General features: G+C 38.8%; 1 protein-coding gene across 1 annotated transcript in view; it reads right to left on the bottom strand.

Moving 5' to 3' along the window:
* The window catches only part of cpne5b (copine Vb), a 135,063-nt gene that overhangs the window by 90,088 nt on the left and 19,559 nt on the right, over positions 1-25,416 (bottom strand). The window contains exons 2-5 of the mRNA XM_039798418.1: positions 13,297-13,337; positions 12,908-12,954; positions 4,994-5,097; positions 2,674-2,713 (exon numbers count right to left, since the gene is read on the bottom strand). Of these exons, the coding sequence (XP_039654352.1) occupies positions 2,674-2,713; positions 4,994-5,097; positions 12,908-12,954; positions 13,297-13,337 (232 nt within the window). The remainder of the gene's footprint in view (positions 1-2,673; positions 2,714-4,993; positions 5,098-12,907; positions 12,955-13,296; positions 13,338-25,416) is intronic.

Here is a 25,416-nt window from a genome sequence, read left to right as displayed (position 1 = left end):
GACAAAAATCACAGGCCAGCACCATCTATACACCCATAAGCACCACCGATAAACTAGCTAGCTAGCTAGCATTGTTGGAAGCCGGGAGTAACGTTATGACCACAGCTATGAGGAGGACATCCTAGCAAATTTTTTATCCACGCTTTTTCAAGATTAAGTTTTAATGAAATTATGGAGTTCATCGGCAAAGAAAGACCTACACCAGAGCTTCATTTGGTGCCAAAAAAACAATGCCTTTGAGAGACATTTCAAATCCAGCGATTACACATGAACTTCGTTTTCAAGTCATCGCTATCATCATTGGTCAGTTATTTAAAATTGAATAGGCTGCCAACTGAATTTATACTGGCCGTCGCTGCCAGTCTGTTTTGACTTTGGGGACACTGTCATCATGCAGAATTAGCGTCAATCTGTAAATTTACCAATATTCTGCACATTTACTGTAATTCTGCATAATGACGTTTTTTTTTCAAATAAACCGTAATTTACTGAATTTAATAGGCAGCTGTGCTGATCAAATAATATTATTTATTAACAAAAATGCTCGTTTGTGGTGGTGGGTTCCAAAATGCCGTGATCGCTGTTCACTGTCCATGGTTCTGAAGTGTGTGTCGCTAATGGTTAGTTGGCTGTGTGCGTGCGGTTTTGTGTGGTAGGATGGGTTGGCTGTCATGTGTTTTACACCCCAACTCGCTGTCACCATATTCCGCTGAGTGAAAACACAGCTTGTGTGATGATGAAATCATTTGTAAGGAGGATATGCGTATTTTGCTTAAGAAATCAGCTGTTTTTTGTTTTGGTGATAACATTCGCTCTCTCCGTGCTGCTTGCTTGTTGCATTACTAAGGCTGGACTATCATCTTTTCTTGTTTCAGAGCTGGAATTGTCATAAATATTTTTTGCAGTACTATAGGAGAGGACACAATAAGCTAGACTGGTAGTTTGCTTTTTTTTCCCCGATGAGGGAAAGGGGGTCAGAGGGCCAAGGTTTAAGAGCCACGGTTCACTACTAAAAAGACAAAGATGCATGTTGTAGTGCCTCTACTCACTACTAGGATGTGGGAAATGGTTCTTTAAAATAAAGCGCAGAGTGGACGTTGCGGCCCACCTGTTGGGAACCACTAGATGCATTGTGGAGGATAATGGACAAAGGGAGATGATGGAGGCATTCACAGCACCATGAACAATGACAACAAACATTACATTATTTAAATTTAAATTTAAAAATGATTAAAGTTGAGTCAGAGTGACATAGTTTTAATCATGTCTTCAACTGGACACAGTCTCTCTGTATCACCCAGGTACATGGTACATTAGACTCCCAAAGACAGATTCAAAATCATACTGTTTGGTTTCAACACACTCTTTTTTTAAACTAATCTCAGCATGGATTTGGGAAAATATTTGGCCTTAACAGACAGGTGCAAACTAAATAATTCAATCTCATGCTGTAGTGTGTTTTATTTCAGTGAGTCTCTGGTCTGTTATGCCCACTGATTCCACTGAGGACTAGAAGGAAGAGCCTGGGAAATCTCACCATCTTTATCATGTTACAAAAACATGGTACAAAAGCTAACGACTGAGTATTTTCATATTGTGGCCGTTGTGGAGCTCTTCGAGACTACAACAATGGTTAAGAGCTGCACAGATGGGTTGGCTTGGCTCTCAGTTTTTGTTTTGATCAGTGACATCATTCTTCCTCCTGAGAAAAGGATCATTAATGTGAGACAGCAGCCATGCAGTGTCAGAAGTGAGAGAGATGCTGGGACCTACGTTGAGTTCTGCAGGCTTCCAGAAAGGTTGGGCAGCAGCAGCAACAACATTAATGAAAACAATGACAACAGCAATAACAACATCATCACAACACTATAACAAATACCTAGCACTCCTAGCATTGCTCAAGATGGCGAAGTACGAATGTAAAGACAACATGCTGTGCCAAAACTAAAACCCAAAGCACACAGGTAGAATTGAAGCTAGTGATGAAAACAAGCAAACCCAGTCATCCAAATACGTCAAATAATCATCCAAACAGATTATTTTAAAGTTTTGTCAATGCTTTCTGTCACCATAGTTTCCAGCCTTATGGATAAAAACCAAGTTATCTTTTTCTAGTTAAACAAAAATGATCATGTAATGTATTATATTGCTTAAAATGGAAACTAACAAAGCATTGCATAATCCAAGCTTTTCTACATGACAGTATAGCAAGTTATTACATAATGCCTGCAGAATACTACTAAAACAAATAAAAAAATTAGATAAGCCTTAATCATAGATCTATAGAAATATAATTAGCATATTCATAGCACAATTACAGCATGGATAACCCCTGTTTAAGTCTAAAAACAGAGACATTGAATAAAGAGAAACAAACATTTGTATTTGGATCCTTCTACTGAGAGATCAGGCAATAATAAAAATAATAATAAAATAAAAAGGGTTTGCTCTATTCCATCAAGACGATACCATGCAGCAGTCAACAGAAAAACATCACCAATAGACCACTGATAAAAAAGACTTTGGCCAGTCTCAAATCACTTTGAACACCATATTCCATTGAGCAATATTTACTTTTTTTCATTTTCACAGCCATTCAAGCCAATAATTCAGATTTTACTCAAGACTGGCCTCCATTTATCCGTGGTTCAAGGTCACAATACGTGCACTCACATGTTTGGACAGGTCTGGGCTTTTGGAGTCGACATCATACCTGAAGAGAAACAAAATAAAAGCAGCAAAGCCATTTTACTTCAAAAACTGTAGAGGAGACTCTTATCTAAATGGGGACATTTTGATTAATATGCTCATAAAGGCAAGCTTTTAAACAAACGCTGGTGATCTGTCATCACTGGGAGCAGAAAAGAAATACTCTCACCACTCTTATCTCATTTTGTTTGTAGGTTTAAGGACATAGTGTGTCTCAAACGTCTAGGGAAAGGGTATGATGGCAACTGAGAAAGGGTATGAATTTAAATGAAAAGTAACCGAGGAAAAAAGGATAACAGGACAAAAGAAAATAATATGAAATTTTAATTTGCTAAATTGAAAACGACAGTATGTACAAAAGTGGGTGCACTCATGAGAGATCAAAAACAGTCAACACAATTCACATCACACACTAAAAACGAGCCAAGGTAAAAATGAGGACAGGATCTTAGTATCTTTTCAGATGTTACTATATGTGGGCAGAATAATTGGGTAAGGATTCAACAAGACCTTTTTTTTTTCTCTTCCATAATAATGAGTGGTGGACCTGGTCCGATTTGCATGTGAATATAAAGCTTTGAAAGTGAAGGAAGTGGACCATATGTGATGTACCAAGATTAAACACTCAATGAAACGATAGATCCTTTTTGCCTGGAGATTATTCAGGCTGCACACGCTAAATATGAGTTTCTCTTACTATTAATTTAAATAAAAGATCAAGTGCTATACTACAGAGTTGCCAAATTGCATCTAGTTGTATATTTTGTTGTGGTTTAGCTGTACAGGATATAAAGGCACGTTGTGCTAATGGTCACCATATTCAGGTGCTGGTGGTTTGTGTGATTTCAAATTAAGATTATTTGTATCCATGAAAAAGCTTAACCCCAGCAAGTGCTGAGGTAGCGTTCTTTGAGTGTCCAGCCTGTAAAGAGCTGGCAGTTAACCCTTCATGCTGGCCAACAACACACTACATACAGTTTGCAAGAATGATGACCACTGAAACAGATGTATTTGTACTGAGAAATCATGAATGAAAATCACATGTCACAAAACAAATCATGAGGTCAATTGACTGTTTCGCTAAACCTGTCACATAGCACATTCACAGGTTACAGCAATAACTTTGGCAGATTTGGTAAATTCTTTACATTTCTTAAAAGATTGGTCTTTGATTTCACACAGAAGTGAAAAGCAGGCTCCTCATTTCTGGATTTTGTTGGTTAAAATGACTGCCGGTATCCTATTTTATCAGCTGTAAGTAGCTAGCGTAAGCTTCTGCTAATACTAAAGCACCATGAGTTGGAGGAAAACTCCATCTTCAGCTGACTTTTTAATGTTTCCTGCTGACACGTGTTAAAATGCGAACCTTCATAAAAGGCTCTCTTGAATATGCAATTGATGGCTACATACGTGATATCGTATTGAAAGACTGAGGCTAAACTACGTGTCCCAGGCAAAATGTCACATTGTTATGTAGAGAAATTCAAAGCTTGACGTCTGCTGTGCCTAGTTACTAGGGATTCTAATTTAGATTTATTTTTTCTGACAAACCCTTGTTAACCAATCATTAACCGTTAACAGGGGCAGAGTGGGTTTTAGGTTTTTAAAATATCTTCAACTGTTTTATGATAGTACTACTACTACTACTACTACTACTATGCTATTCCCTAAATAAATCTAATATAATTGATGTTGAGGACCACATTTACTTGGCATTGTTGGGGATTTGAAGTTAGAGCAGCCTAAATTAGTATGGCATTTTCATTCAAATGAAGCAGATTTGTCAGTTTACACCAAATTCCTATCAAATCTATCTAGCTTACTTATGTAACTTAAAAATAGAAACATCAGACAAGTTTTGCCCCTTTTTTAGGAGACAGGAGTGAAAATTTGTCATCCATAGCAACTATCATGTTTTTCCCAAATGATGTACAGAGTTTAAGCATTCTTTTATCAACTGGCTTGAAAAATAGTGAGTCTGACTAACGCAACCTTTCTACTAGCAAGCTAAATATCAGTTAAGAAATAGATCGTATAGCCCATTTTTCTTTAATCAGCTTTTTTAAAATTACTTTAAAAAAAAAATTTTTATGATATTGTTTTTAACTGTTTAACTGATAGCATAATTGGTCAAATTCTTGTTATCGGTTAATGGTTAAACGGTAATTATTAACATACCTACTAGTTACGGTTGCTAATCTGATTGGGCAATCGCTGTTTTGGGGGGCAGTGAGAGCAGCAGAGAAGATACAATGTTGATACGACTTCAAAGGAAATCACTCACAAGTCAAAGCGAAGGTTCTGCTTCTCCTCAAAAAAGTAGTCCAAGATGTACTTTCGAACAAAGTCTGGGTTTAGGGTGTTGTCTATCACCTCCGTTCTGCCAAACTGTGGAAGGAGAAAGACAAATGGAGGTGAGGAGAGAAAATGATGAAAGGAGAAGTAAGACAACAAAACACTTTTAATAAACAAATACTGTTAGTGCTGTTGTCACCTGGCCCTTTTTTCTGCTCTTTTTTTCTCTTTCTCAGACTTTCGCTCATACGCATACATTTACAGAGGCCTGATTAATGGAGGTGTTTTCACACGCTGCCGCTGTGCAGAGGAAGTCAGGGGTGTGTTTCTTGGTTCCTTGATCCTCACTCCTCTCCCACATTAATTATAGCAGGATAACTCACGCATTAACCCCACAGAGAGGAAGAGATAAAGGAAGAGGTGAGGAAATGTGTAGAGAGAGACAGAGAGGGTAAGAAAAATGGCTAAAGATGTGTAAAGAAAAGGGGGCAGGAGTGGGAGGTTTATACAAAAAAGAAGGGGGACTAGTGGGAGTGGGAAAAGAGTGGGAAGAGGGAGGGGGAAAAAGCTAGTGATTAAGGCCTCCTAATTAGTTGGATTCTCACTCGCAAAGTGCCGAATGCAGGGAAATATGCCAGAGGAAAGGCTGGCAAAGACCCAGTAATGCCACATGCATATACTATACAAAAAGCTGATGAAGAGATTCAAATGCAAGATACAATACATACATAAATCATTTAAAGCCTCGTGGAATTACACTGTTTAATCAAATACTCCACGTGTGAAGATTTCAGATGGTAGTAGTTGGTAAACGCAAGAAGGAAGTCAACATTTTTGACCCACTGTATAGCACGTCACAATTTATGGTATTATTGATGGACATTTACTTGAGGCATCAATATGCTTTCGCAATTCTTATTCATGGTCACTACTCACAACTTTGAATGGCTTATTGTAAGATGTTTTCCCCGGATTAAATTGTTACAAGGCCCTTGTGCAAAAAATTCTTCGTTGGCTGCTATTACACCTCCTGCCCCTGTGGCTTTGTGCATGTACTCTGTCCTCTTGTAGTACCCATCAAGTGTAGTGCACACAGAGACCAACAAATAGCCCCAAATATATAAGGTATTCAGTGTGTCAATCATTTAGGAATATGAACCATCTGATCACAATATAAATCAAAATTATAAGGTCTTGAGTTTGACATTTTGCCACCAGACATTATTGACATTACGTACAACCAATTGACACACAAAGAAATTGAGGCTTTTTGGGGCAGTTTTTTTTAACCAGGTTTGTAATTCATCTTTCATTGCTCACAAAAACATAATTTCCAGGTTAAATATAACTGCATCTTTAACATTCAGTTACATTTTTATTTCACAAAGGAAAAGAACAAACTCTTGAGTCCAGTGACTCTTACTGATCACTGTTACATTTTCTTCATTTATCATAATATTCTCAATAAATTAATCTTTATCTTTATCCTTCATTCATTTTGTTACAACTGCTGGAGCAGTGATTCAGGCACCAGATGGAATCAGAGTATTGCTGTTTTATGTGTCTTGCCTGCAGTGTACAATAACAATGTAAAAATCCGACATCATACAACTACACTACAACAACTGTGTTCGAGCCAAACCTGCCCTCTTATTGGAACACTGCCAAACTCTACAATTTCAATCAATGACAAGGAAGCCACTTGCAAGTAGGAATCAATCTTGTTTTTCCATAATGTGGACAGCTGTAGGTGGATGTGTGAGTTAACTTTGTCTTTTCGATCAATACAGTAAAATCACCAAATGCAATACAATGTGGGTAATTAGGACACTACAACTGCTACAAAACCAGACACCTCTATATTGTTACAAAATGTTGAACACCTCTTTGAGCTCTGTTTTTTAAGGTTATGTTTTTCACTCACTGACTGAACATCTAAATTTAACCAGCGAGGGAGAAAAGTAGAGAAAAGGACGCTGATATTGTGAGCCACCCATGCTTTCCAAGAGAGCCCCAGGTGTTGATGAGGCTGTGAGCCCATGTCAGTAAAGAGGCGGGTGATAGCGAAGATGAGTTCTGTAATGTGATTTCCCTGCTGAGTGGAAGAGACAATACCGTGCCGCAGAGTTCATTAGATACTGCTGGGCTGCTGGAGCTGGCTAATGAGAATATCTGGCTTGAAGTCCCTGACCCACACCCTCGACATGTACCACACACACACAGATGCAGAGCAGCTGACACATGTAGAGTCTACATATAGACCTGCAGTGTCTGATATTGAAATGTGAACCTGTCTTTAAAACACAGACACAGGAAAAATCACACACACACACACACACACACACACACACTCTGAGTGACGGGTTTAAAATAAAGGCGACAACAGGGTAGTCTAATCCTTCATTATTTTTGTGGGATTTTTGTTCCAAACCTAACAAAGATTTCATTATCTTCTTCCCTGGAGCACACATGAAACAGCCCTGAGGATTTGTGCCGAATGTCCGGTAGTTCTTTAGCCAATATGGATTTTTATTCTCCTCGTATCATGTTCGGCAGACGGTAGCATGGTGCTGATATAATAAGCTTGTTGGAGTCTTGTGTTCTCACAGAGAGAGGTAAATGACGATGGTGTGAATTAGTGTGGACCAACTGTGTGTAATATAGACTGAGCTTTGTTACTGTTTTGGCCTTCAGTGAAAAACACTGGGGTGTGTTTAAGATTCCCCACGACAGAGTGAGAGAAGCACACAGGATTTTGAAAAGCCCCCCAGGAATGATAGAGAGTTAAGGGTACTTCAGTTGTTGAGGGAGGAGAATGAGCCAAACAACCAACTGAAAATCACATCTTCCTCCCCATGAAACGTGGCATTAAAAATACATCCCAAAGGTTGTTAGCGCTTTAATATAAGTGTGTAGTTTCTGCCGCCCCCATGAGGAATTCTAAGTAATGACAACAAAAATGTTGGCGTGTTCACATGATACAAGCCTTCCGTGACTGCACTATGCAGGCTGCAGTACACAAAAATACTTTGTCCAAGTGGCGATTTTAGACCCTTTTCAGGGGGGCTCAAGCCCCCCTACATTTCATCTCAGCCCCCCTAAAAAAATTGTTTTTTATCAATTTTAGTGCTTCAAGTAAGAGTTTGCGAACTTGTCTGTTAGTGACAGAGGTCAAACAATTACAGGTTCAAAGAAAGAGGTTTAATATCCTGTGTCACAGTCGCCAATGCTATGCACCTGTAACCCAGTCAAGGAAAGTTTTATTTTTTATTTAGTTATTGTTTACACCTCATTATCATTTCATTTGATTCTAGTAGTCCATAAAGGGACTTTCGTAGTTTTTTCATATGTTTAATATTTAGTTTGTCCATTATGCAATCATTATAAAAAACTAACAAAAAACATGTAAAACCATAAATATTATACCTTAAACTCTTAGGCCCAGTAAAAGCTACAAATGTTTAAACAACCAATGTTGGTGAAAATATTTTTATGCCATTCATGTGTTTGTCAGGAGCCAGTAGGAAGCCATAGAATGATTGTAATGTGGAAGCTTTATTTCTCTTAATACATCCATGGTGTGTTTTCTGAATTTCCTAAACTTTGAAATGACAAAGCATCGTTATTCACTAAAATATGTTTTTGCACTATACACATAATCACCTTCTTGTTGGCATATGATGTTTACACAGGTCATTCCCCAACAAGAACAATAATAATAATAATAATAATAATAATAATAATAATAATTCACACTATTACAGATGTAGCTCTTTTTAGATCCAAACTCAAAACTTATTTATTTAGAATGGCTTTTAGTACATAGTAGTGGTGTGACAATTCCCTCTCCTCTTCCTGTTTCTACGTAACCTTTTCTGATTTTACTGTTTTCTATGTTTTTATTCTTTTTATTGGATGTTATGTTGTTTTATTCTTGGTTCTTGATGTAAAGCACTTTGGATACCTGCTGGTTGCTGTAAAGTGCTATAATAATACATTTTGATTGATTGATTGATTGATTGATAATATTGTGTGTAAAAACAGCTTTTTGTGCTCAAAAATAGTACAAGTTCTGTTACGTAATAGACGTGATGAGGACTGGTGGAGAGGCAACGTCGCACGTGAACGGGATTCCCCTGCTATCTGTGCTATATCCAGAGCTTAACAAGATGTTTCGGGCTGACGAAAACTAACATTGACAGCATGGTTACGGCTATGCACTGACACTCCCCCACAGACACACATACAGAGAGCCTCTTGTAGTATTGCAGCTACCCCAGCTACACACAGGTACTCACACAGTAACTCTCTCAAAGGGCCATAAATGGGTATTGAAGTGCACCTGCATATCACTGCAGCAAGGTGAGAAGTTAAACCCCTGGAGCAAAGTAAAAGATTTTCAGGGGGTGTTAAGTTACTCTTTAACCATGCTAAAAATTTGGCGTAACTGACTTACAAGATTACAGGGCTTTGTGTAATTCCACATTTTTTTGGCATTTTGCCTTTATTTTACAGCCGCTAGTGTAGAAGGACAATTATGTTTACACATCTTGTTTGAGGACAGGTCTCTTTGCTGGTCCTAGTACTCCACCGAGGTTGTGTTGGTCAATAATACTTAGCAAAACAACAGCCCTACCTGGCACCTGGTAAACATCTCCTACTGTACACTCTGTCTGAATACTTAAGTCCATACCAGAGTCATTACTATCAGTAATTTCCTGATACATAAATGAATCACCAAATCTATTGTATTGTACACTATAACGTACACAGTTAATATTTCGTAGAACAGTTATGTTTTTCAACTACCAGCATATTAGATTGAGACTGTTTTTCTACACTGCGCCTGAGTTATATAACAGTTGTCACACTTCACCGAACATACTGAACTCTGATGGAAAATGGCCTCTGGACCAGGAAAAAAAAAATCAGCATAAGCGTAAAATCACCCCTAAAAGTAGTTTCTCACCAAATCTAGAGAGAAGCACTTTACTGCACAGGAGAATGAACATAGTTCTGTGATCTTGCATAGTAATGCTAAAAAATGAGGAGACATTCTTTATCTAATCAAGTAGCTCCATAGAGAGCACCAACTGCATTAACATGACACACGACAAATACTGGAGGAGGTGGAAATCATCATCAAATGTGACCCAAGCCTAACCGGTCTGGTACGCTAGGGGGTCCTGTCAGAAAAGGTTATTTAAAAGTCCCTCGTGAGTCACCTGTTTGGCTTCGCTTGTTCAGTCTAAGGTTTTGGCATGTTACCTGGAGCCGCATCAACACCTACCACCTCTTACCGATATGATTATAGATGTGACAGTTTACGACAAAATCAGCAAACTTGAAAGAATTAAGCATAATTTGACTTGAAAATAAACTCAAGTGAAATGCTTGTAATATTAATTATTTTTTGTGTACTTGATTGGATTAACAGTAAACTTAAACAGTGTATTTTGTGAGAAGTGCGAATGAGAGTTTTATGATGGAAAGATCTTTACATATGCGTACCACTAATGCTTTATTCACATATGCCTAAGCATTTTCGCACACACACAACAGAGTCCTCCACAGTCCCTCAGCTATATTTGAATGAAAGCCCACACAGCCATCTGCTTTGAACAAGTAAACACACAGGCAGAAGGATCATCTGGCAGTATAAATACATATGAATTCCATTAAATTATGATCCATTATACATTATGTATTCACAGTGGAACAAGTCTGTAAAAATCTGTGGCCACTTCGATGCATTGACAGTTTGCATTGTGGGGTGAGTAAGTAACTACTCTGTTACTGGAACGTGTGCATAAGCATGCATAGAAATATATTTTGACTGTAATACACACACAGAGAGAAATTGGCAGAGATACACAGAACAAAAACAGTAGTCCAGAATTGCAATTATTCATAGATGCACACAGGGTAATATACAATAGACACAAGCATTAACATTAACTTAAAAACCATAACCATGGGTGATTATGAGGAGTTTTTTCCTGTTGGTGACAGTGAGCTGGGTGGGTTGTATGATGCTTCTGCACAGGAGGAGCAGAATGTCTACTTTATCTTGTCCAATGTTTTATTGTCACTGTCTTCAAAACATAAGTGTGGCGCTGTTTTGTATTTCTGTTATTATCAACTGATCGCATGAAAAGACCTAAACCAACAATGAGTCAGTCAATTCCTCAGTACTTTCTGACTTTAAGTAAATCCTTCAAATATATTGTTTCAAATATTCAGTTCCGTTCAGTCATTTCCTAAAACAGCTGACCACTGTAGTTTATAGCAACCATTACACAAATATGAGTGAATTGTGCATTTGTTTGGGACTATTTTCAACCATGGATTTGTTGTTGCAGATAGTGGTTTATTTTTTATTTTTTACCTTGCACGGCAGCTGGATTCTCGCGATATGACGCGAGAATCGCAGTATCACATATCTACGGTGGCCGACAGGGGCAAACGCATTGCAACTTAATGAAACGCATGCAAATTAAGAAAAAATCTTCACAAATTTAACAACACATGCCCAGCATTCAGCAAACACGCTGCAAATACACACAACACAACCAAATACACAAAACGCGCTGCAAATACAGAAACAATGCAAAAATAAAAGCACACAATCCCCGAAAACAAATGCAACCAAAAAAAAATGCTGCATCCAGATTACACAACGGAAGTTCTCCAGGCCTCTAAAGGGTGCGCTAAGTGGAACAGCTTGATTTTCCACCCCACGGGGAGAGAGCACTCTGCCTTTTTATTACCACGAGTTTACAGACACGTCTCTGCTGATTGAGAATCACTTGTGACCTGAGCCAATAAACTAGAGCCACACCCACCAAATGAGAGAAAACATATCTCAAACATAGACTTAATATTTACAGTCTATGATCTCAAAGCAGTTGCACACCGTTTCACAACGACCCCGGCTCTCTCTCTCTCTCTCTCTCTCTCTCTCTCTCTCTCTCTCTCTTCTATCTCTCTCTCTCTCTCACACACTGGTGTGTTTTTTATTTTTTGGATAACAGTGGAGCTATATGGATCAATTCATTGTGGGTTTTCATTAGATTTGTGGACAATAAGAACATTTTAGAATATCACCAGCCTTATTATTAAAAGTGCCACATTTGACAATGTTGTTCTTTTTAAAGATTATTTCATTGGCATTTTGGGCCTTTTTTTGATAGGACAGCTTAGACATGAAAGGGGGGAGAGAGAGGGGGATGACATGAAGCAAAGGGCCACAGGTCGGAACAGACCCAAGGGCGGCGAGGACTGAGCCTCTGTACGTGGGGCGCACGCTCTACCACGTGAGCTACTCAGGCACCCCACATTTCACAATGTTTGCAGCGGACAGACAGATTTCAGTTTCAGTCACTTTACTCATGCGCTATAATTAAATGTTTTTTGTAATTTATTTATTTATTATTATACCAGCAGAACAGTGTAATAAATAGATAAACAGACCAGTCAGATAATAAGCAGAGAGAGTGGACAATAATGCTGCTCAGACTGAATAAAGGCTCCCAGTATGCTGTTTAGTCACCACAGTGTCAACATATTGATCATTACATTGTGAGGGCCTATTTGTGTTGGATGGAGTGTCCAATTAGAGAATATTACCCTGGCCTTTTTTAGAAAAGACAAATACAAGACCTGAACCGTCTTAAGTAGAGCCTCACCCGACACACAAACATACAATTATGACATATGACACAGTAAGCACAGCAAGAACTTTATTGGCCATAAGTGTGTGTGTGTGTGTGTGTGTGTTTGTGTGTGTGTGTGTGTGTGTGTGTGTGTGTGTGTGTGTGTGTGTGTGTGTGTGTGTGTGTGTGTGTGTGTGTGTGTGTGTGTGTGTGTGTGTGTGTGTGTGTGTCTGTGTGTGTACACCCACCTCTCTCCACTGTTTGGTTTCAACACCTTGCGTATAGAGCACGCATACTGTGAAAAGGTACCATATAAAGACAGGAAGAGATGAAATATTGTGAAAGAAAGAGAAAATGATGGGCAAAAAGAGAGAAAAGGGGAGATACAATCAGAGAAATTCATCAGATTCCAAAATGGGAAATCAATATGAGGAGTTTTAGCAGTACAGTGAACAAACAGACATGGCCAAATCACAGGGCAACATATCCACAAAAACCAGAAGAGAAAAAAGAGAAAAACAAAACAAAATTGGAGCAGGACAGAAAGCTTCTTTTTTTTTTAGGATTAGAGTACCTACACAGTGATGACAGAAGAGTACAGACAAACAATCAAAAACAGTCTCTGTGATGTACTCACATGGATCTGACTTGGAGAATGTGTCTTTATCCAGCAGATTTCTGAAAAATGAAGAAAGAGAATGAAAACAATTGTTACTCATCTTGTTCATGCTGACATGTTGCTGTCACGGAGATCTGAAGTGGTCAATTCAAGACCTCTTTTTTTGGTAAAATTGCTCAATTCTGTAGACATTTCATACATCCATGTACTCTTAATAAAATGCTATTTCAAATAATCTAAAATAACTATTGTCCTTGTATAATGTTTTTTTTCGGTAACTCTTCGGAGTCATTTCTGTTGCATCACATTTTCTTGTTTCTTTTTCAATCATCACTGCTACTACTCTAATTGTAGATTCACAGGAAACAAACAAAACTTTACTCTGTTAAGGTCCTATGGCATGAAAATTTCACTTTATGAGGTTTTTTTAACATTAATATGCGTTCCCCCAGCCTGCCTATGGTCCCCCAGTGGCTAGAAATGGTGATAGGTGTAAACCGAGCCCTGGGTATCCTGCTCTGCCTTTGAGAAAATGAAAGCTCAGATGGGCCAATCAGGAATCTTCTCCTTATGAGGTCATAAGGAGCAAGGTTACCTCCCCTTTCTCTGCTTTGCCCGCCAAGAGAATTTGGCCCACCCACGAGAGAGAGAGACATCATGGCTTTCAAACGAGCAAAATGGCAGTTGGTCAAGGCCACACCCCCACTCCACCTTGCCCCCCCTCTCTCCTCCTCAATAGCTACAGACACAGGAATGGCACATCCTAAGGAAAGCTCATTGTGGGACTGGCTCTAGTGGCTGTAATTCTGCACCAAGGCTGAATTTCGGGAAAGAGACTTCAGATACAGTATTAGGGGACCACTAAGGTCTATATGAAAGAGACTTCAGATACAGTATTAGGGGACCACTAAGGTCTATATAAAAGCATCCAAAGAGCACCATGTCATGGAACCTTTAAGTGACTTTCAAGCCCTCACCCACTCTCCCTTTCAGGGACTTTATACAACCACGACTGGCATCAAGGAAGGAAATAGACAAAAACAGTAGTAGGTGGCAGTGTAACTTAAAATTAAACGAGCCCAGTCTCACTGAAAAGCGTACAAATACCACGGGTTTCAACCTGTGAAATACGTGCAATGTGTACGCGAAAGTGAAATTGTGCGTACAGTAGATACGTAGAGCGCTCCAATTACAGTAATGGAACCCACTGCGCTTATAGTATAAAGGGACGTGGGACCGCGTAAGGAGGTTGGTTGGGGTGGTGGATGGGTAAAACACAGGACTTTCACCCAGGAGACCGGGGTTCGCGTCCCGTGTTTGGCGATTTTCAGTATCCCGTGTTTGGGGATTTTCAGCATGTGTTTTTTTTGTTGTTGTTAGGCCGTTTATTAGCGTGTTTATGTGGCGTGTTTTTGCGACTTTGTAGTGTTTTTTTGTTAAGCCTTCCCCAATGTTTCTTCCCTAAACCCAACCGTTTATTAGTGTGTTTTTGATGTTTCTTCCCTAAACCCAACCGTTTATTAGTGTGTTTTTGTGACTTTCTTGTGTTACTAAAGCCTTTCCCTGCATTATTTTTCTAAACCCAACCATATCTATGTTTTTGTGTATGATGCTGTTCTCGCGATAACACACAACATGGTGACGCAAGCTGCGTGCATATAAAACGCACCGGTCCCCATTACTTCAATTGGAGCGCTCCGCGTATGTAATGCACGTAGAATTTCACTTTCGCGTACACATTGCACGTATTTCACAGGCAGAAACCCGTGTTATTTGTACGCCTTCGAGTGAGACCGGGTTGAATTAAACACAAGAGGAAGACAAACGATGGCCCTCCACCCCCTCAACATTAATCTTTAATAGTGCTGTTCTGCTGTGTGATCAGTTGTTCAAGTTAAGAGTAGTGGTCCCAAAATAATTCCAAAACAAGATATTAAAGTACTAAAACTTTACTTTCATACTAGTAATGTTACCTCTATTTTAAAGGCCCTGTAAACCTGCACAGGTGTATTCAGTCATTCTGAATTTTATTAGACACACTAAACAGTTACAAATCACTGTTGAAAAAGACATCTGTTTTATAATGTGACAACGCTATGGTTAAGGTTTGCTTAGGTTGTCCCACCCTAACAGGTGTAACAAAACTAATCAATGGGTCAGAGAGATGTCAATCAAGCACAGTCTGTGCACACCCACACTTCTGGAAATAGGTCTCATCTGTTAAATACCTGTCTGTGTAACATGGCTGTCAGAACTATTCTGTGTTTAAGTACACTAAATTGTCCAGTAAAGGAAAAAGGCTAACTGAAATACAGTACTATGAAGACTACCCTACAGTTTTGGTGCACTTTCAAATCAAGTTCTGATCAATATACCCATTTGGTTCTACTTTGTAGTTTTATTCAATATGTGCTACCTAAAGGTATTTTTACCGTGTGGCAGGAGATAATAGCATAGATCAAGTTCTGTACAGTGTGTCAAAGAGATAAGAGAGCACTCAAACATGAAACCGCAGCCGTAAAATGTCTGAGCCAATGGTCTTTGTAAGGTGCACCAATACAAATTTTCATTTATACATTCACTGACTACAAAATGAGCTGGCATAAAAGCACAGCAAATTGTTGGGTTTGGTATCTCGTACAATAGCTGCCTGATTACCAGCATGTCTGTGTGTTTACTAAATGCTCAACTTTCTCTGCCCTCCAAACGCCCACCAAGCCTCCCTCTTTGTGATAGCATTCAGAGTGTAACCTCACACTCTTCATGTTAAATTCAATCGTTCCTAATTCTTGCGGTGCGGACACAATAAAAAAGGCGGTTCTTAGAACTATTAAATAGTTCGGGCCCGAAAATGTCATGACAGCTAAAGCCAGGAGTTATAATTTCAGTTGGTACCCCAGCACAAACCACATTTTAAATTAATCCTCTGAACCTGAAGCTTGATTAGTGTCTGCAGCATTGATTTACAGCAAAGGTTGGAGACAGAAAATTATAGGCTTGTGTAATGTAAGGAGGAAGTACAAAAAGGTCATTGTCAAGGGTCTCGTTAAAACTGTGTGCTTCTCCGCCCTTCTGTCTTACTCCATCATCCATCCTCTTTCACCTAATCTGTGTCTCCCAAATTTTTCTTTTTTCTATATGCTTGTATGTGCTACATATACAAATACGTGAAGGGACAAGACAGGACAATTAGCTTAACCATATTACCCATAGATCTGTATATAACATAAGTTCACATGGATAGAGGAATTTCATCTATATATTTTGTGATTTATTTAAGTTATTTTTGAAAATGTGTACATTAATCTCTACTACCGTGCAGATTCAGAGTGTAATGTTTTTTTCTTTTTTAGGAAGGCGGATCAACCAATCAGCTTGCTTGATGCATCCACTCCACATATTGTTAAGATTTTGGAGGTGTGCACATTGGCTTCTCTGCGAGCCTCTGCAACTAACAATGACCCATAAAATCTTTCTCTGTGTAGACCCTCAATTACATTTACGTGTATCTTTGAAGATGTTAGATTGAGTTAGATTTTTTTTAACTCTAATAACAATGTTATTGATAAGCTTTCAAAGTATGTGTTACTCTAAGTAAATACCCCACTTGGCAAATTAGGGTGTTCTTTGGAGTCAAGGGTTATATAGACAAACTTAATAAAGGTTAAAAAGATATTGTGGATTTCCAGCCCGTCCTCACCCAGAAAACAAGCAGCTCATTTACGGACCCTAGACTGTGACGCAATGACATCCACGAAGTCACGTTATGTCCTTATTTTACATGACTCATTTTAAGCCAATCCCTGATCCCTATACCAACCCTAACTTAGTATTGTTGTCGAAACTTGCAACTATTTGCAACGCACTGGTCTGCAGCTTCCTGAAACCTGCCGGTTCACACCAATGCGATGAGACAAGGCGGTGTATCATCTCCATAGCAACGACTCTTTGTACTTCCGTTCTAACTTCCCTCTTCCAGGCTTTTTGTAGCTGAATATATCATTTGTTGCGTCTAAATCTGAATGTGGATAATGTTAGTAATAGTGAGATGATTGCTACAGTTACATTTGTAGTGATGAATCGGCGTACACACGTTTTATTTACTCCAAATCATACTCCAAATGCACTTGGGATCTGATCACTCAGGACGGTTCCTAATGCCAGGTGAAAACAGGGTCTGCCATTTCAACCAGTTAACAGTTTGTAACAGATAAAATGAATTATGGATAATTTTATTTCTATAGTTTGTTACTGACTTCACAAGATGACTTCACTATTGGCTGTTTAAACAGGTGACGTCCCATACGTCTGAGCTGAGGCGGGACAGTTTAGACCTCTGCCAATTTTCTCTGCGACGTTCTAAAACGGTTTTGTGAATCTTTGGTCTGAACTTGGCTTAAACTTAACTAGATCCGTTTCAGAACGTTTAGTAGTAGCAGTAAAACTGCACATATTACAATAACTATATACAGTGTTCCAACACAGCAACTGATTCTTTGGAAAGTTATTGATCGAATGCTCTACTTTATATATTTCTTTTTTTAAAGCACTTTCCTCTTCTCTTCCTGAGCCTTTTTTATTTGCATTTTCTAACCTCTGCCCGTGTTTCGTGTGTTGGTGTAACACGTCCATCATGCTTGCTTGACCTTTTCATTATGCCTGCCAGAGGCTTCTGTGGACCTAACACTATTACCCACCTTGTTTTCTTATGCTTGCTCATTCACTACAGTGACATGAGAGCCCTCACTCGAGATGCCAAAAGCCCCATGGCATCTCTTGATTCTTGCATTGGTTTTTATTTCTTGTTTCATTTTCCTCAGCAAGCTCTCCTGTCATAAATCTTCGGCTGTTCTTTCATCGGCCTCAATCTATTTTGATCTTTCTTCGGCTTCTGTATGTCTTCCTACCTCCCTTTTATAGCAACAGATTCTCACTCCCATCTCGTAAAATACGGACGCTTGGTCAGGTGCCTTTGCCGTTGGTATTGACGCTAAAAGTCTCCTTTAGCATCGCATAATGCACTTTATCTAAACACGCTTGGTCGGAACTATTGGCGTCCCTTTTGACGCAATTATGTTAAGGAAAAGGTTGTGGGTGGGCTTACGTTTCTGTGACACACGGGAAAAACGGGAGAGTTGGGTTTAGGAAAAGAAGAAACCGACTTTAGGAAACGTGACACACGGGTCACGAACCCCGGTCTCCTGGGTGAAAGTCCGGTGTTTGACCCATCCACCATCCCAACCAAACTCCCTACGCGGAATTTCGGCCTTACATACTACTTGCTACCGTAGTCGCTCATAGTGTTACATCATCTTCAAACCCCGTGTAGCTGCTGCTCTCCCCGGTACGTTATATGAACACGCTGAAGGGCACTTTTCGTCGATTCAGACGCTGACAGCCACTGTCCAAACGTCCGTATTTTACTAGTTCGGTGTGAGAATAGCTAGTTGTTTACAGCTTTCAAGAGCAAGTTGAGCAAGACATCTCACGTTCAGTGTTACAAAGACGATACTTGCTGATGTTCTGTGATTGAAGTGTTGCAGCATTTGACTTTGTAGGTGCAGAGTCCAAGGTTTCAGGCACACACTGCGCTGACTTTAAAAGTAATTTCATCCTAATAAGAAAAATATTGCATGGCTAAAACTCCAGTAGAAGAAAGGAAATTTGAAAAAAAACAAAAAACATCTTGCCGTTTTCAGTTTATCATGCTGTTATGCAACATGTTGTTTTCAATAATTGGATGCTTTGTTTGCTTTAATTTATGAAGCCCTTCTCCAAATACACATTCAGTTATATCTACCAACCCATCCTAACCCTTAAAGGGTGCATTAACACACAACTAGATGCAGCAATTATTTCTTCTCCATTGTTATAGTTTGAGTGTAAACCCTCAAGTAAATACAACATTACACATTATAAATATTGTGAACTGTCGTATAGTATCAGGATCTCTGAAGCTATGAAACCAGTCAATGTTTGCCGATGGCGGTGTAAAGATTCCCCATGATGTGAATGTAATGTGTACCAATCAGATTTGATCCAAATTCAGTAAGAAAGTTATCAAAATCAGTTATATTCCATTCATAAAAGGGAGCAGTGTTAACCTTTAACAAATTAGAAACTTCTTCCAAAAATCAGTGTACATGTAAGGATAATTTTCTCTTTTCCTTTAAAAAGAGAGAACTGTGGAGGCTGTGGAGGAGGTTGCTATTTTTCTCACTTCATCTAAAAATGATACATTCCTTCTAATAAAGATAGTGTAGGAGTATGGCATGTAATTTGTTCTATTTTTATTTTAGCTGTTAGCTCTGAGTGCATCAGATCGTGTTTCCTATAGCCTGTCTTCACAAATTAGAAGAAACCAAACCAGTGTGTAGCCTATAAAGGTTGTCACCGAGTGCCTTTACATTTTTCTTGTGTCTGACTCTATACAGAGCAAATAAGTAAATGTCAAAGACAATTTTACTGTATAGGAGCCGACTGGAACACTTGTGTCTGTGTTGAAGAAGCTAATTAAAGTCTAATTAAAATGTCTTGGATTGTCTGTTGAGTATGCTACAATCAGAGACTTGTTGAGTATCCAAAGATCTGCTGTTTGCTATATTTGGCTTCATTTAGCAGTTCTCTCCCTTCATTTCTCATTGAAAATTGATGACCTACAGTAATTATGACACAAATCCTGTACAAGTATAACTAATATAGTCATAGGAAGTTCATAGGTGCTAGTTATTAATGCTTGTTTTAATATTTTGATGCTAATATATTTATGAAGTTGGAAAATAGTTTCCTATTATTTTAGTACAAGAGAAATATAACCATAGAAGTATTTTCTTTTGTATTTTTCACATTAGTCTCGATCCTCCCTAACCCATTCGGTATTTGCTTCTGTGAAAGTGAGTAATGACACTAATGTAAACCATTGTGCACTGGTTAGTTGCCTTGCTCAGTAGAACAACAGCAATATTCACAGTGGACACTTAACATTTGCATTTTTCTGTCATAACTTTGTTGTTTTTGTGTTTACTGTAGTGTGTCCATGTGCAGACATTATCACCCAAGCATGCAAACATTCAACCAATTTTTATAGTATTGCCTCCCTTTCTCTGTCTTTCCTAATTTAGTTCATGTCTGCACACTGGTCCAAAATGAATCAGCCCATATGTCATCCACCACTACCTCCTCTATCTTTGTAATTTCCACATCCTGTTTATCTGTCGGCTGTGAATTATCCCTCTAACGCTTATGTTAAACGTAGCCTCAAATAGCTTTTATCCCTGTGCCACTGCTCTTTATTTTCCAAAATTCCCTTTTTAGATGTGACCAGCAGCCGGTTTGAATCACTCCCAGTCGACAAATACATGCCGAAGATCACGGGTTCAAATAAAAAAAAAAAAAAAAAATGCATATAGTGTTAATGTCCTGCCCGGTATGTATTATTGAAGCAAACATTTTCACTTATGATTAATACAGTGTTGTTTTGATGTGACAAAAGATTTTCTGGAAACAAAGTCTCTCTCATGTTGCAGCTAAGGCAATATCGATGTAGTCTGACTCTTGCTATCCTTTGAAAACATTTAGGCCAACAGTAACTTTATTTCAGGACTGATATATTCGTGATCTCATGTCAGCATTTTATTAGAGGCCATCGTTTATAGTCAGAGCGTGAAGATGGCCAGCAAAGTTTTATACGTATTGCGGTTTGGTCCTCCTGTTGGCATCTTTCCAAAAAGATAATTGGTGAGGAAGATGGATTAATACTTTGGAACCAATATCCTAAACATGATTTTCTGTAGAGCATGATAGATGAGCAGCCTATGTTTCTAAGGTGATGAAAAACTAAGTCTTTTCTATGAAGGTAAATAACCAGGTTTAAGCCCATAGGTGCACAATAAGCGACTAAACTAACTTTGTGAGACAGACCCCTGAACACATTGTTGAATGTTGTCTTAAATTGTGTACAGTAGTTTAAAGGGTTCAGTGTGTAGAATGTAATGGCATCTAGCGGTGAGGTTGCAGATTGCAAACAACTGAAACTTCTCCCATGTTCCAAGTGTGTAGGTGAAGTACCTTTTTGATTGGTTCATTTTGTGCATTACATTGTATCATTGACATATGCTACATATTTTGAATGTCGGAAAAATCAAATAAATAATGGCCATTATGTCAAAGGGAAACTAGGCCTATCTATCTCTAAATGAAAGGCTTTTACATATTCATAAAAACAAACATCAAAAGGAGAGACACTTGGTTTATGTCCATTAGCAAACAATGCAATAGAAACAAAACAAAAAAAGACTACATAATTACAGCTTAATTACACATCATTGTAATCACAACAGCATCAAAACAAGTGGAAAGGCCAACAGAATATAATTTTACTTGTTCACTATGAGCTATGAGGTCATTTTCTGCTGCTGTCGAATAATTAAAAGCATTTGGTGCCATTAAATTATTAAAAGCTTCTACTTTTTGACATGTACACTTTCAGACCTTTGCTCTAGACCTCAGACTAAACCAATTTCATGTCCGCACACCTACTCTCAAGTGCATGCCAATTGCAGTCAGAAGATATAAATACACATAAATGATCATTGTTTTTTGGATTTACATATTATAAATAAAATGGAGGATTTAATGATTGTCATAAATTGAGCTGTGTTCAGTGTGAATTTAGCCAACTTTCTTCTCTGTCTAAAAATATGAGAGACGAATGAATGCAAGATAAGATGGAGGATCAGCCATTTGTAAGGAGCAAATATCCCTAGTATGCCTGCATTTGAAAAAGGTAAAAAATAACAAGATATTAGTATTGCTACTGAAAGAAAAAGTAATCTTGGTGTCAGAGCGGGGAAGGTTCCATACACAGTGTGTCTGAATACAGATTATTTCACCACCTGTGCAATCGATTGTATACTAGTACAATAGCCCTGCACTGCCCACAGACGTTTAATGTGAAAATTCTGGAAAAGTTGAGTTTTATTCATTAAAGCTTAACGTCGTTCTGGGAAAAAAGCAAAGCGAAGCTGCGGATGTGACTCTTAACATTATACTTGATTTACCTTGTGAGCTGTGTTTTTTTGTTTTTTTTTACCTTATTTGCATTATTTGTTTATGCTGGCAACACCCTTGGCTATTTTTTTAAACTTGGCCATTATCTGAATGCTGGCTTTTATGAGAACTTACGGTACTTAAAAGTTTAGCCAAAATGTAACAAGCCAATAAATTGGCATCATGGAGGCGATTGAGTGAGGATACACCAGTTTAATCTTCATGACAACCATCCATGTACACTACAGCACATGGATGAACATATAGATGTATATGAGGAACTCAACCAGGAAGTAGCACAGCAAAAGGCTGCATTATCTAAAGCTTCAAACACCAACACCCAGCCAGAAGGAGCTCAATCTGAGTGTACTCCAATCTAGGTCTGCTGAAACAAAAGCTCATCAAAGCGATTATTTTGTGTCAAGTTCAACCCCCACAGCATATGCCTTCCTAAACACTGGCCCCAAGTCAACATTGGTCCTGCCCTAAATTTTGAAGTAAACCTCACCCAACATTTTATTAGATGAGGTGCTAATCTTCAACAATATACAGACACTTCAGACTTTGAAAATGGTCTTTAAGAGTGTATGTCTTCAGGGTTGCAGACTGTGGTAATTACTGTAAAAGTCTGTCCTTTTACTAATGGTAAAATCTCCTGATCCTTTTCCACAAAGCTGTGAACAGAAAAGAAAGACGCATATAAAATTAGAAAATGTTTGATAAATTAGAAAAGATCACTCCACCATTTCACCAGAAGATGATGCAATTAAACCTTAAAGTTACAATCTCAAATAATTCAGTTTCGTTTTCTATGGCAATAAGCGGTAATTGCAGGTGTGTTTTTGGATCTTACTTTCACTTTCACTTGTTTTTTAAGTGTGTAGTCATCGCTCTTTACTTTGTTTGTTTAGCCATAGTAACCATTTACTCGCAAGGCAAGCAGAGACCGGAAAAAACAGTACGCTGCTTCACACACAAATGAGTTGAAGAGCAAGTCTGTTGCAATAGCTCCGCCTACCTCCTCTGGCAGACCAATCAGTGCTGGGTGATAGAAAATGGTCACTAAAGGCCAATAACCTGACATGCACCTCTCAAATAATTTAACTACATATCGCGGCGATGTAGACCACATCAACTGTGATTGATGGTCCGCTTGGTAGCGTCGCATTTCCCACTACTCATTTCTGGGTTCTCCTTCTCCATAAACAACATGTAACCACGAGCTTTTCCTGCTACAGATTTCCGACCGTGGTGAGAAAGCACAGGGAAGACAATTTGTTTCTCTCACTATGCCTCTGGAGTCGGTACTCGTTCCGAAGCTAATCACCGTCACTCTCTCACTCGCTCTACCAAACACTCACCACGCACACACATATGCTGGCCCTGCTATTCTGTTAAAGGTCCAATATTTAATATATTTACTGTAATAAATCCAAAAATGACCCCAATGCATCATTAGATATTAAGGAAACAAGCTAAGTTGAAACACTATCTTTTCTGATAACAGTGCTAATGCCAGTATTTTCTCCTTTGAAATTTTCGTTCCGTGAAGGAATTTCTTTTTGTGTTTTGGCCTGTGTGTTGTTATCAACTGCCCAGTTTGACGTCCAGGCCGGGTTGCCAGAAATACCTGTAAAAACGTAAACCCAGCGCGCTACAGCTGTAACGTTAGTACAGCCATGAAAGCAGCAAACAAACGAACAGGATCAACGGAGACAAATTCTACCCAACCGAAAAAAACGGCTGTTTTTGTTAAAAAAATGTTTCTAACGGTTGCGTGACCAGAGATTTAACAAACCCTGGGTAAATATTGGAGATGTATTTGAAAGATGGAGACAGGAGGAGTCCAAAAGGGCGCTGAGTTGGCTAATTTCCTCCTGAACAGGTAAGTATTAGCTTCAGGCTAATTTATCACAGCTACTAGGGACGGGCATTTTATGTCATTTCAACATTTGTGTACTCACACTGACAGCGAGGTTTGTGTGTTTTTAGCGGTTCCTAAATAATGTCAGTTGGGTACAGAGCTCTGCGTGAGCATGGGCTTTTATTACTGTCAATATAGCCAGCATCTAACATTAGCTACTCCGCTGTGCTGTGAAGTAATGTCTGGCTATGCGAGACACGCATCTAGCAACATTGTTGTGGATGCTGCGGTCTCAGCCTGGCAACCTCCGTGAACTTCGAGTCTGGGGAGGAGGGGGCGGGGGAGACGACTCTCTCCAGTATTTTGAATTTGTACCGCAGTAACTATTTTAAACACTAGCTGTCAGTATTACATATTGCACCTTTAAAGAGATCGATGTACACACCAACGACAAGTATAAACTTCAGGCAGCTTACGTAGGCTATGGCGAAAAGCTCTTCTTGGAGCCTCTGCAAAATTATAAATCCAGTTTAACTCTGCGCTGCTTGTGATTTTCCGGGAATGTTGCCACAGACACCCAGTTCATAATACAGCAAATGCTATTGCTTTTGTCAGTAAACTATAGGCTCAATCACCATTGTGTTACCTTATTCGGCGATTGTGACTTAACAGACAATTATCTAAATGAAGACCTTTGTGATTATTACTTTAAACATGCCTTTAAGAACACGAATAAACTCAAATAAAGAATTAACTTTTCACTATAGGGCATCATAACAACTACCACTAAGATATGAAATATTTAAATATGTCTCCACATTTGCATTAGGTGTTACATAATCCATTTCAAAGGGAATTGCAATACTAAAGGGGTTTCAAACTAACTTCCTGAAACTCAACTTCCCTCATGTAAATGAGGTTAGGAAAAGATCTGAGATGCGGGGGGCAGGGTTTGGGTATGTATGTCTCTGTGCACAAGAGAATTTGTGAAATCAAGAGAGCAGGAATATAAGAGAACATCAAATCTAAGAACAAGAAGAGGGGAGAAAATGTGCGAGAGAGATAGAGAGAGAGAGAGAGAGAGAGAGAGAGAGACCTCAGAGATTAGATCAGAAATAGACGGAAAGGAGTTCCTCTTGCACGAGGAGAAGAAACAAGCCCCTGTTAGACAGACATAGCTGACTTTATTTACAGAGATCTGACACAATCCACAATAATTAGACAGC

The sequence above is a fragment of the Perca fluviatilis genome, chromosome 4 (assembly GCF_010015445.1).
Source record: "Perca fluviatilis chromosome 4, GENO_Pfluv_1.0, whole genome shotgun sequence".
NCBI lineage: Eukaryota > Metazoa > Chordata > Actinopteri > Perciformes > Percidae > Perca > Perca fluviatilis.
Note: the sequence above shows the minus strand (reverse complement) of the source record. Positions and strands in the feature narration are given on the sequence as shown.